The following is a 13,969-nucleotide window of genomic DNA, read 5'->3' on the forward strand; positions in this document are numbered from 1 at the left end:
AGAATATGCTGATAACTCCTCCGCATAATCCAGGAGGGTATATACAACGTGCGACCAAACAGTGCAATGTATATAGTACAAGCATATCTATAAGTGCACTTCTGCACTAGTGGGGTTAGCACCACAGGTGCTGCTTAACGCCTGTTACAGCGATTGTGTGACTATCAGAATGCCAGGGTCTTCCACACTTGTCTCTGTATCGTACAGAAACTGACACTAATGGCTGCCGGTGTCCTTGTAGAGAAGGAAGCCGTGGGCGTGCCTGAGAAAGTGCGGGAATCCGGATTCACAGTGCACACAGTGAGAGGGGTGGAGTATGCAAAACATACTCCAGCTCTCAGCTCTGCTCTATGCAGCGTCACGCCCCTACCCTGACTGTCAGGGCTGTGGGCGGTAACGAAGGGAGACTAGGCCCAGAAGCCGGGGACTCGAGTTAACAGCGCGGCCGCCGTAAAAGCGCGGGCCGCGCTGAAGTCCCCGGCGCACCACAAGTGCCAGCCGCGCCGCAGTTCCAGCGGCCGGCGCGCCCGAGTCCTAGACGTGGCCAGCGTCCCGCCCCTCTCCTGACTGGCAGGTCTGGGGGCGGGAACGAACTAAAGCAGGCCGCAAAAGCCGGGGACTCGAGTTATCAGCGCGGCCGCCGTAAAAGCGCGGGCCGCGCTGAAGTCCCCGGTGCACTACAAGTGCCAGCCGCGCCGCTGTTCCAGCGGCCGGCGCGCCCGAGTCCTAGACGTGGGCAGCGTCCCGCCCCTCTCCTGACTGGCAGGTCTGGGGGCGGGAACGAACGGAAGCAGGCCGCAAAAGCCGGGGACTGTAGTTATCAGCGCGGCCGCCGTAAAAGCGCAGGCCGCGCTGAAGTCCCCGGCGCACTACAAGTGCCAGCCGTGCCGCAGTCCCAGCGGCCGGCGCGGCCGAGTCCCATAAGTGTGCCTGCTTCAGCTAAACTGAATGAGGCTATGGCACAGGCGCCGCAGCGCTGATGTCCCCCGGCGCACTACAACACCCAGCATGCTGCGGTGTGAGCGCCAAATGCACGGGGACACAGAGTACCTTGAGGAAGCAGGGCCATGTCCCTGATGTACTCCGCTCCATCCAGCATCTTCTCCAGGGGCTGTAGATGGAGCACGGTCTCAGTGCCTGGAGACCGGTAAATCCCACTTCACCCAGAGCCCTGTAAAAAGGGATGGGGAAGGAATCAGCATGTGGGCTCCTGCCGCCGTACCCGCAATGGGTACCTCAACCTTACAAACACCTCCGACATACAGTGGGGTGAGAAGGGAGCATGCTGGGGACACTATATGTGTCCTCTTTTCTTCCATCCGACATAGTCAGCAGCTGCTGCTGACTAAAAAGTGGAGCTATGCGTGGATGTGTTGCCTCCTTCGCACAAAGCACAAAACTGGTGAGCCAGTGATCCCACTGGGGGTGTATAGCCAGAAGGGGAGGGGCCTTACACTTTTAAGTGTAATACTTTGTGTGGCCTCCAGAGGCAATAGCTATACACCCAATTGTCTGGGTCTCCCAATGGAGCGACAAAGAAACTTTTTTTTATGCTTTCATATTACACAATATTACAACACCGGGATGGGTAGGAAGGGGTTTTAGGCCACACATCAACTTGCCTGTAGGTTACAAGGTATATGGGACCTGACAGGTTGCCTTTAAGGTTTATATTCAATACCTCTATGGTTAAAGACTTGTACGGGGTTTATGGCAGAGTGGAAGACGCTGCTGGTGACAGCCATCTCCAGTGTGCAGGGCCAGCTTACAGGGTAATCATTTTACTTAAAGCCATTAACTGTAAGAATAGGCTGATCGACCGGGAAACAGAAATGTTGGCCATGACAGACCTAATTTCATGACAAAGCTGCTATTACCCAACAGGTCTATGAATAAGTGCCCCGGACTCACATCGCTGGAACTGGAGAGGGTGGAAGAAGAGGAAGACAGAGGACCGGATGAATTGGACGAGTGTTTGCCAAGAGTTTCAGAGGTTTTATTCTTTGCTTGTCCCAAGGCAGCATTTTGTCCAGACACGTTATTATTACACTGATCCAAATGGTGTACGTCCACGATTAACGTCACATCATTCCCTAAAAATAAGGCAAAAAATAACGCAATCAAATCAAGGAGTCTACGTAGAACACACAGAATAGATTTACCAGGAAAAAAGACTGGACTTTATAAAAACTTTTGCTTTGTTAAGTGGACCCCTTCCCACACTTCATTACTTTTTACAGACAGTATGAAACACACAAGGGTGGTGGGTTTTTTTTTTAACCAAGAACAGTTAATTTTAAAGCCCACTATTGGATGGGTTTAAAAAAAACAAAAAGCAAAAAAACTTTGTGAAGGAGGTATGAATCAAGCCGCATACAAGGTTATCCTGGAAAAACAGTTGCTTCCTTCTGCTCAGGCAATGTTCCCTAACTCTGAGGATTGTTTTATTCCAGCAGGACAATGCACCATGCCACACAGCTAGGTCAATGTGTGGATGAAGGACCACCACATCAAAACCCTGTCATGGCCAGCCCAATCTCCAGACCAGAACCCCATTGAAAACCTCTGGAATGTAATGAAGAGGAAGACTGCTAGTCACAAGCCATAACACAAAGAACTGCTTACATTTTTGCACCAAGAGTTGCATAAGGTCACCCAAAAGCATTGGAAGACTGGTGGAAAGCAACCAAGACACATGAAAGCTGGGATTAAATATCATGGTTATTCCACTAAGGCTGGTTTCACACTACGTTTATTTAACATCCGTTCAAAACGTTATTTTAGCGGAAATACGGATCCTGCTTTTACAGCAAAAACCGTATGCAAACGCATCTGTTATTTTGCAGGATCCTGCACTGGATGTTTAGGGGCGGGCATTGGAGTCATGCGATCGGGAGTGAGGGGAACTAGACTGGGAGCCGGCTCCTGACAGCTGCAGACACTGGTAACCAAGGTAAACATCGGGCTTGGATACCCGATATTTATCTTGGTTACGAGTGTCTGCAGCTGCTAGGAGCAGGGCTGCCTGCACACGTAACCAACGTAAACATCGGGTAACTAAGAGAAGTGGTTACGCGATATTTACCTTGGTTACGAGTGTCCGCAGCTCTCAGGTGGGAGAGAGAGGAAGGGGAGGAAGGGGGAAAGACAGAGAGAGAGGGGGAGGGAGGGAGGAGGAGAGAGAGACAGATCACGCGAGACTGGTTCTGGGCATGCTCAGTACTTTCTGGGCATGCTCAGTACAAAAGCAGGATCCTGTCTATCAGCATGCCAGCGTTCACCTGCGTTTGCGTGCTGTTTAGTCAGGATCCGGTGACTTGCAGTATTTTGACGCAGCTCAAAAACGCTACAAGTAGCGTTTTTGAAACATGTTAAAAAACTGCAAGTCACCGGATCCGCACTATAACGCACGCAAACGCAGGTGAACGCATGTTAACGCGAGTCCATTGCAAATGCATTGAAGTGAAAACGGATTTGCACAGGATCCGTACTTCCGCTAAAATAACGTTTTCAACGGATGTTAAAAAGACATAGTGTGAAACCAGCCTTAATATTGATTTCTGAATCTTCCTGAGTTAAAACATTAGTATTGTTGTTGTTTCTAAATGATTATGTCCTTGTTTTCTTTGCATTATCTGAGATGTGAAAGCATTGTGCATTGTTTTATTTTTAACAAATTCTCATTTTCAGAAAATACAAAATTTATTGCTTGGAAATTCGGAGACGTTGTCAGTAGTTTATAGAATAAAACAATTTACATTTTACTCAAAAATATAAAGAGAAAAATCAGAAAAAACTGAAAATTTTGCAGTGGTCTCAATTTTTGCCAGAGCTGTGTGTCCTTGCTGTGTACTGACTGTGTAATGGTCGTGTCTGACCATACCACATCTCCTGGGTCAGGGAAAAAGTAAGAGTATGTAGATATTACAGCATGGGATCATAGCTGATTATTTTTGTAAGGCAAAACATTTCCCTGACTTTTAACGTCAAGGAAATAATTTGTGATCCATGCTATGTTTAAATAACTTATTTTTTTACTTCCTCCCCGCAGCCCAGGAGATGTGGTATGATCAGACACGGCCATTACACAGTACGCAGCAGGGACATATGTATAAGGTTACAGCAGCACAGGAACATTATTTTTTTTTTAAAACCTAATTGTGGACCTAATATTATTTCAAGATCTATTGATTAAAATCAACTTTGTGAGAAAACCCCTTTAGGCTATGTGCGCACTAGAAATGTGAAGTTTCTCAAGAAACTTTCGAGAAACTTCTGGGAGTGAAAGATTTCTGGACCTCCGGAAAAAATCCGCACCAAATCCGCATGCGGATTTGCCGCGGAATTACCGCGATTTGCCCGCGGGTGGTTCCCTGCGGATTTCTGCAGGCTGTACTGCAGAAATCCGCAGGGTACCTGCGGAAATAATGGACATGTTCATTTTCTCAAGAAAGTTTCTCGAGAAATTCTTCTCGCAGAAATTTCTTGAGAAAAATCCGCACAGCTATTTTTTTTTTCCATAGAATTTGCTGGGAAATGTCTGCACAAAGATTGCAGACATTTCTCAAGAAATTTCCGCGGCAAATCCGCGGGTAAAATGCTCTAGTGCGCACATAGCCTTAAGGCCGGTTTCACACATCCGGCTTTTCGCCGGTTTGACGGTTCCGGCGCACGCCAGTACAAAGTATACAGTACAGTGGCAGCGCCACAAGCGCCGATCACATGCTGTCATGTGACCCGGAAGTTACAGCGCTGCCAATGTACTGTATACACTGTACTGGCGGAAACCGGTGAAAAGGCGGATGTGTGAAACTAGCCTAAAAAAAGGTAACATCCTCTTAACTTCATATTGGAGAAAAATAAACAAAAAATAAAAAAAGACCCACGCTACTACAAAGTCAACTTTACCATTATACAGTGGTTCAGGTCTATTCTGATGCCCCCATTTAGTGGATATCCATTCTCTGTAAGCAACCACTTCTTCCGTCACTCGAATAATACGTCCCAGGATGCTGAAAAACACAGGATTAGTTCTCATTTGAATGTGATAGTTTGCTGTCCTATAGGGGTCAGTAGTCCCCACACTTTGGCATCAGACTCATTTTCTACTGGGACCTCACCACTGCGTCTTTGAGCAACATTGCTACAATGTACTTAAATGTTTGTCTTGTTAACGCTCTGGAACATAAAGGCTAATAAAATTGGTACAATCCGCCGGTTTCAGACATCCGGCTTTTCGCCGGTTTGCCGGATCCGGCGCTCTCCCATACAGTGACTACAGTACAGTGACAGCGCAACAAGCGCCGGTCACATGCTGTCATGTGACCGGCGCATGTGACCCGGAAGTTACAGCGCTGTCACTGTACTGTATTGTCTGTACGGGAGAGCGCCGGATCCGGCAAACCGGCGAAAAGCCGGATGTGTGAAACCGGCCTTAGTCACTTCTGTCAAAACTGCTTCCAAAATTGTATCTTAGAATTAAAAAGCATTTGTCTGCAGGTTTTCACTACCCAATCATAGCAGCATGATGTAGGGGCAGCGACCCTTTTTGCAGCAGTGTGTCACTTACTGGACTGCTTGTTGTATCAATAAAAAAAAAAAAAAGGGTTTTATCAGGAGATCATCACTTGAGGACTAGTTGTCTTGTGCCATGTAGTCCTTCGTATAACCCCGCCCAAACCAATGAGTGTCGGATTTCTGCCTATGCACAGTGTACACAGAAAGCTGTCAATTTCAGTGGCGCTCAACATTCTGAGGTCTGCTAGATCCGGAGTGGATAAACCAGTACTGAGAACATGCAGCCCAGTAAGTGACATTGCTGGAATTTGAGTTTCTACCCCTTCATCTTCCCGCTCTCAAATTACATGGGAAAAACCTTGTGACAGATTCCCTTAAGAGAATGGTTTACACAGAATGATGAATTACTGACTGGAACCGAATTATGTTATGTCCCTATATACAGCATGAGGTCAATGGCCCCTGTTTACACTGCCGATGTGCTGCTAATATCGATTTTTACACCAGAATCCAGTCACTTGAAGCATTTTTTCCTTGCTCATTGGACGATCTCGGCACAGTTTTCACAGGCTGACAATTTGGAACGAGTGTTTATAAACTGTAGGCGAGTCTAAAAGTGTAATAAGGCTTTGTTCACATCAGTGCAGATTGTGTCTCACACACACACACACACACACACAAAATGGAAAAAAGGCGTCAATGTAGCAGCATTTTGTTTTCTGGCAAAACAAGAAATCTAAAAAGGTTTCATTTAGAAAAATAAAAACCAAAATATCTTTTAGTGACGCTAATAAAGTACAACTATCATGGGCATACGCATGAGAAAGAGCCCGACTGTCAGGCACCGACCGCTACAAATGAACTGTTCGGCTTCTGAACTAGAAAACAATGACTTCCTTGGCCTTCATCTGCAGCTCAGACTTCAAGGTTCACCAAAAATATTTTGAACCATTCGTTTCTATTGATATAGAAGTTGAGACGATCCTCCAACTTTTTCTTTGCCATTGCCCCTCACCAGCTGGATTTGGGCGGTAGGTGAAAGCTTTTTCCCACCTTGCAGGCAGCTTCAGTGACCAGCTCCATCTTTCCGATATTCAAAGCCTTTATTTCGGAGAGGATGAAAGTTTCCTTCAGCAATCTTTTTGTTTGCATTCTTAAGAATTCGGTCCAGGACTGGTCATGAACTAGTTTTCCTTCAGACTGGATTGCAGAAAGTTTGGTGTTGAAACAGTGTCCACTTCAACAATGCTTCAGCCTCAATTATCTTCTTGCTGAATAACAGAGTATAGAGGAGCAATACACTAAGGCATCTGCAAAAACTCCATATACACTTCCCACATGGAAAGAGATGACGGCATGTTATACCTTGAGATTGTTTCTTGTAATTAGCTTTCTCATTGGTTAAAAGGGAGTCCGTAAGATCAACACCTCCAAACTGCAGGTATATCCATGAAGGTCTTCCAAATTAAAATCCAATGACCCCTTCATATCTTATATCTGTTGCTGCATTCCCAAGAAATTAGTGTTTTAATATATGTGCAAATTAGACGTTCGTGCTCTGGCTGTGCCTCCCAAGCTTATATCTCCAACCAAGCACCAGCCTCTTTAGCACGTCAGATTCCCATGTCTGGCACTTAACCCCTTCACAACCGACCAATTTTACGCTTTTTTTTTTCACCATTCTTCTGAGACACGTAACTTTTATATTTTTCAGTCCATATGGTCATACGAGGGCTCGTTTTTTGCCAAAACCATGAGTTTTACCATATATTGTACTGGAAAACTGCAAAAAAAAATCCAAATGCAGAAAATTTACCAAAAAAAAAAGAATTTTGTTACTTACCGTAAATTCTTTTTCTTATAGTTCCGACATGGGAGACCCAGACCATGGGTGTATAGCTTCTGCCTCCGGAGGACACACAAAGTACTACACTAAAAAGTGTAGCTCCTCCCTCCGAGCATATACACCCCTTGGTAGCCAGTCCTAGCCAGTTTAGTGCAAAAGCTGAATGAGGACATCCACCCACAAGTAGAGATAGAGCAAAACCCGGAACCTCTGTCTACAACAACAACAGCCGGTGAAAACACACGGAACAAGAAACCTGCCAACAGGCAACAGGGAGGGTGCTGGGTCTCCCATGTCAGAACTATAAGAAAAAGAATTTACGGTAAGTAACAAAATTCTCTTTTTCTTCATCGTTCCTTATGGGAGACCCAGACCATGGGACGTTCCAAAGCAGTCCATGGGTGGGAATAAACAGAAAAACTGAGAAGTAGGCGAAACCTAACTTCACAAATGGGCGACAGCCGCCTGAAGGATGCGTCTGCCCAAGCTCGCATCTGCCGAAGCATGAGCATGCACTTGGTAGTGCTTTGAAAAGGTATGCAGACTAATCCAAGCGGCAGTCTGACAGACCTGCTGAGCCGTAGCCTGGGCCTGAAAGCCTAAGAGGCACCGACAGCTCTGGTCAAGTGTGCCTTGATCCCCGGCGGGGGAGGCACTTGAGTGAGTACACTGGTAGGTATCGGAAATGGCCGACCTAATCCAACGAGCCAGGGTCGGCTTAGATGCCGAGAGGCCCTTACGCTGACCAGTGGTCAGCACAAAAGAAAGGTGCACCGCCTAAGAACAGCGGTGCGTGACACATAGATCCGGAGCGCCCGCACCAGATCCAGAGTATGCAACGCCTTTTCAAAGCGATGAACAGGAGCCGGACAAAAGGAAGGCAGGGAAAATGCCCCGGTTAAGGTGGAAGCAGCAACCACCTTAGGGAGAAAGTCCGGAGTCGGACGGAGAACCATCTTGTCTTGATGAAAAACCAAAAAAGGGGTGACTCCGAAGAGAGTGCAGCCAAAACAGAGACTCTCTTAAGGGAAGTTATGGCCACTAGAAAGACCACTTTCTGTGAAAGACGAAACAAAGAAACCTCCCTAAGAGGTTCAAAGGGGGGTTTCCGCAAGCCGTGAGGACCGGATTAAGGTCCCAGGGCTCCAAAGGCCGCCGGTAAGGCGGAATGATGTGAGATGCGCCCTGCATGAAGGAGCGCACCTGAGCCAGCCGGGCGATACGCCGCTAGCACAACACCGACAGAGCCGAGACCTGTCCCTTGAGGGAATTGAGGGATAGTCCTAGCTGCAGACCAGACTGTAGAAGGGACAGGAGGGTCGGCAAGGCAAAAAGGCCAAAGGATACTTCCGAGCCCGAGTCATAGTGGAGATGACTTCAGGAGGGATACCAGAAGTCGTCAAGATCCAGGACTCAAAAGCGACGCCGTCAATCTGAGAGCCGTAGGATTCTGGCGGAAAGACGGACCTCGTGAGAGAAGGTCTGGACAGTCCGGGAGATGCGATGGCACCTCTACGGACAGATGGAGCAGGTCAGGGTACCAAGCTCGCCTGGGTCAGTCTGGAGCAATGAAAATGACCCGACGGCCCTCCTTTCTGATCTTGCGCAGGACTCTGGGCAAGAGCTAGAGGGTGAAACACGCAAGACAGACGAAGCTGGGACCAATCTTGAACCAGTGCGTCTGCTGCAAAAGCCTGAGGATCGTGGAGCGAAGATCCACGTCCGGAGAGCCCTACTTGCGGCAGATTGACCTAAACACTGCCGGATGCAGAGCCCACTCGCCGCTGTCCACGGTTTGACGGCTGAGAATCTGCCTCCCAGAATTCCACGTCTGGGATGTGGACTGCGGATATGGTGGACTAGGAGTCCTCAGTCCACTGAAGAATGCGTTGAACCTTCAACATTGCCAGGCGGCTGAGTGTCCCGCCCTGGAGGTTGATGTAGGCAAACGCTGTCGCGTTGTCTGACTGGATTCGAATGTGCCTGGCCGCCAACAGATGGTGAAAGGCTAAGAGAGCTAGAAACACAGTTCTGATTTCCAGCACATTGTCCGAATCAGCCCTCTGGATCAGAGTCCAAGTGCCCTGCGCTCCATGGTGGAGATATACTGCTCCCCAGCCGGATAGACTAGCATCCTGGTAAGGATCACCCGGGACGGGGCCAGGAAGGAGCGTCCCTGAGACAGAGGGGCCGAAGCCACCACTGAAACGAGCCTCTGGTCTGTGGCGAAGCCACCACCCCGTGGAAGGAGTAAGTCCGCTTGTTCCAACAGCGGAAAATGTCCAGCTGCAGAGGACGCAGATGGAACTGGGCAAGGGAATCGCTTCCATTGACGCCACCATCTGATCCAGCACCTGTATTAGGTGCCTCATGGAACGACGTCGACCGCCAGAGGAGGGACTGCTGTTTGACTAAGGGCAGCTTCACAAGTGCCGGCAGAGTCTCTAATTGCGTCCCTGGGTACGTGAACCTCTGGGTCGAAGTCAGAGTGGACTTGGACAGAATGACAAGCCACCCGAATTGGCTAGAGTGGCGAGAGTGAGCGAGGCACTCCGCTAACAGTCTGCACTGGATGAAGCCCTGACTAGAAGGCCGTCCAGGACAAAAGGATCACTGCCAACCCCTAGAGGTGCAGGACGCAATCTCAGCTGCCCCGACCTTGAGAATACTCGAGGGGCCGTGGCTAACCCAAAGGGAAGAGCCACGAATTGGACCACTCCGATTGCAAAACGTAGCCAACGCTGGTGTGAAACTGCGATTGGCACATGCAGATAGGCATCTCTGATGTCGATGGATGCTAGGGAATCTCCTTGGGTCATTGATTGATCGCAGAGACTCCATGCGAAAATGCCGCACCTGAACATGCTTGATGAGAAGCTTGAGATCCAGGTCGGAAGGCACCGCCCTTTTCGGGGACTAGGAATAGATTTAAGTAGAAATCTCAGAACCGTTCCCAGTCGGGAACCGGTACAATTACTCCATTGGCCTGCAAGAATGCCACGGCCTGTGAGAAGGCGGCGGCCTTGGAGCAGGGGGGAGTTGACAGAAAAAAATCTGTTTGGCGGGCTGGATAGAATTCTATCCTGTAGCCGTGGGAGATGGTATCCCACATCCACTGATCGGAGACGTGTTAAAACCATACGTCGCCAAAGTGGGAGAGCCTGCCACCGACCAAGGACGTTGCTGGCGTGGCCAGATAGCCAGGAGGAGGCTGACTTAGTGGCAGCAGCTCCTGCGGTCTTCTGAGGACGCGGCTTCGTGCGCCAGTTGGGTTTACGATCCTTGGCTGAGCTAGTGGACGAGGCCGAGGGCTTAGAGAACGATCAGATGGAGGAACGAAAGGAACGAAACCTCGACTGATTCCTGCCCTGGACAGGTTTCCTGGTTTAGGTTTGTGGCATGGAAGAACTCTTCCCGCCAAGAGCTTCCTTAATAATTTCATCCAGTTGTTCCCGAATAGTCTGGTCCCAGCAAAAGGGAGCCCAGCAAGGAACTTCTTTTGAAGCATCTGCCTTCCACTCTCGAAGCCACAGGAGCCTGCGGATAGCGAGGAAATTAGCCGAGGCCACTGCAGTGCGGTGAGAGTCTCCAGCATGGCAGACATGGCATAGGATGAAAAGACTGAAGTCTGGAAGTTAAGGCAACCATTTCGGGCATAGAGTCCCTGTGAGGGAATGCATCTCCTCTAGAGAAGCAGAGATGGCTTTGAAAGCCCGCACTGCTGCAAAAGATGGGGAGAACGAGGCCCCTGCCGCCTCCATACAGATTTGGCCCGAAGGACAACCTGGCGGACAGCAAAAACTTAAGTGAGGTGCCATCAGCCACTGATACAACGGTCCGGAGTCTAAACACCGGAGGGTCCACCTTTGGTGAATGAGCCCACTCCTTGACCACCTCTGGTGGAAAAGGGAAAACGGTCATCAGAACCACGCTTTGGGAAGCGTTTGTCAGAACAGACCCTGGGCTTGGTCACAGTGGCCTGAAAACTGGAGTGGTTAAGGAACACACTCCTTGTTCACTTAGGCAAGGTAACCTGGTGCCTTTTTGCCAGAGAGGGTTGCTCCTCTGATACTGGCGGAATGAGGTCCAGTACAGAATTAATGTACGCAAACGAAACACTAATATCTGCGTCACCCTCGGACCGATCAATGGGGGACATGGAAAGCGTCCGAGCCCCCAGTAAAGGGATCCTCTTCGTCCCGCGAGTCAGCTCGTTGAATCAGAGCCGCGGGACGAGGAAGGAGAGGGGACCCTGCTTCTCCTGTGAGGAGGACGGGGTCTGAGACCAGAAGAAGAATCCTCTGTGGGCCTCGCTGAGCGAGCCGTAGCAGCAGAGGCGCCCTGAGAAAGGGGCTAATGCATGCTCAGCAGAGTCCGGGACAGCTGTCCCATGGAGGGAAGGATTCTACCCAAGCCGGGGGTTCAGCCACCGGAGCCGGAGCAGCCGGAGGGACCACTGGGGATGAGACTCCAGGGTGAGGCACCACCATGTTAGAGCAGGAATCACAATGTGGTTATGTGCTCGTTACAGGCAGAACGAGCCTACCTGCAGTGCATATTGAGTGCAGCCTTACTTCTCGTGTGAGACATGCTGCTGAAGTGGGGGCTCTGAGTAGAATGACCCCCAGCAGAGTATTGCAGTATATAAGCGGTATATAAGCGGTATATAAGCGGTATATAAGCGGTATACAAGCGGTATACAAGCGGTATACAAGCGGTATACAAGCGGTATACAAGCGGTATACAAGCGGTATACAAGCGGTATACAAGCGGTATACAAGCGGTATACAAGCGGTATACAAGCGGTATACAAGCGGTATACAAGCGGTATACAAGCAGGTCCACAACCGGAGGTTGTGGCTTGCCAGACTGTTTTTAACATTGTCTCTGTGCCCTCCAGATCCCACAGCCCGGAGCCCCAGAGAGATGCTGCAGTCAGCGTCGATCGCTGTGCAGACATGGCATAAGAACGCTGAAAAAAAATGGCGCCGGAGCGAGAGAGAGGGGGCGGGGCCTACTCTAAGAGCGGGATCCGGAGGGCCAAGGAGATATACAGGGGAGAGAATCTTTCCTCAGAGAGGAGTGTCTTTCCCCTGTGCCGAACAGCCGCTGGGCGGAGCCGCACTGTCCCTCTGCATGAGGGGCAGTGAAATCGAAACTAGGCCTCAGGCGAAGCCGGGGCCTAGATTTAACAATGCAGCCGGCAAACAGGCACCATCGGCGCGGTTCTCGGGTAAAAACCAGAGAACCGGCCGGAAATCACAACAAAGTGAAATAACACAACTCCCCACAATAAATGTACAAGGGACCCCTGAATAACGTCTCAATACTTAGCTTATGAGACGCAGGGCCAAGTCCCTGAGGAGTGATCGCTCCGTCCGGCAGGATCCTGACAGGGCTGCGGATGGAGACCGGTCTCCTGCAAAGCAGTGAGAACCGTGATGGCTCCCACTTCAAGCCAGAGCCTCAGGGGATGGTGAAGGAGCGCGGCATGTGAAGGCTCCAGCCTTGTAAAATCAACCTTAACAGCACCGTCGACACAGTGGGGTGAGAAGGGACATGCCGGGAGTCCAGACTGGACCTGCTTTTCATCCAAATCTTTGAAATCAAAAAATCAAAAATCAGAGAATGCATGTGTGTGTGTGACCTCCTGAACACAAAGCATTGAAACTGGCTAGGACTGGCTACCAGGGGGTGTATATGCTAGGAGGGAGGAGCTACACGTTTGAGTGTAGTACTTTGTGTCCTCCGGAGGCAGAAGCTATACACCCATGGTCTGGGTCTCCCATAAGGAACGATGAAGAAAGTGCGATTGCACTATTATTTTTGAGATCGGTTATTCACAGTGTTCACTATATGGTAAAACTGATTGTCAGTGTGATGTCTGAGGTCGGTATGAGTTTGTAGACATCAAAACATGTATAGATTTATCTATTGGGCTTAAAAAAAATATCAATTAAAAAGTTTGTCCGAAAAAAGTGGTGTACGTTCTGCGCCATTTTCCGCGACCCGTAGCGCTATTTTTTAGGATCTATGGCTCAGTGATTGCTTATTTTTTGCATCTTGAGCTGACGTTTTTAACCGTACCCTTTTTGCGCAGATGCTACATTGTGATCGCCTGTTATTGCATTTTGCGCAAAATTTGTGGCAACCAAAACACGTAATTTTGGCGCTTGGCATTTTTGTTGCCACTGTTTAACAATCAGATTAATATATTTTGATAGATTGGGCATTTCTGAACACGGCGATACCAAATGTGTGTATATTTTTAATTTTTTAACCCTTTCATTTTCAAATGGGGCAAATGGGGGGGTGATTTGAACTTTCAGGTTTTTAATTTTTCAAAACTTATTTTACTCGTCCCCCTAGGGGACTATAACGATCAGCTGTCTGATCGCTCATTCATTTCTCCCAATCAGAGCAGCATCGCTCAGACCAGGAGAAATGATCATCTCTTGTAATCGCCAGTACTCGGCTGTTTACAGCAGTCATGTGAGCACAGGAGCCAGCACATGACTGTGCTACCATGACAACCACCAGATCCACGTGATCATGTCACATGACTTCCGGTGGAGGCCTTGTGAGTAAAGTTATAGGCATTTGCTA

The 13,969-nt window shown here is 49.0% G+C and overlaps 1 protein-coding gene across 2 annotated transcripts in view; it reads right to left on the reverse strand.

The window, feature by feature from the left end:
- TENT4B (terminal nucleotidyltransferase 4B) overlaps positions 1-13,969 on the reverse strand; it is a 114,695-nt gene that overhangs the window by 29,259 nt on the left and 71,467 nt on the right. For both annotated transcript variants that reach the window (XM_075325748.1, XM_075325750.1), the window contains exons 9-10: positions 4,909-5,012; positions 1,912-2,093 (exon numbers count right to left, since the gene is read on the reverse strand). In XM_075325748.1, coding sequence (XP_075181863.1) covers positions 1,912-2,093; positions 4,909-5,012 — 286 coding nt within the window. The remainder of the gene's footprint in view (positions 1-1,911; positions 2,094-4,908; positions 5,013-13,969) is intronic.

The sequence above is a fragment of the Anomaloglossus baeobatrachus genome, chromosome 10 (assembly GCF_048569485.1).
Source record: "Anomaloglossus baeobatrachus isolate aAnoBae1 chromosome 10, aAnoBae1.hap1, whole genome shotgun sequence".
Classification (NCBI taxonomy): Eukaryota; Metazoa; Chordata; class Amphibia; order Anura; family Aromobatidae; genus Anomaloglossus; species Anomaloglossus baeobatrachus.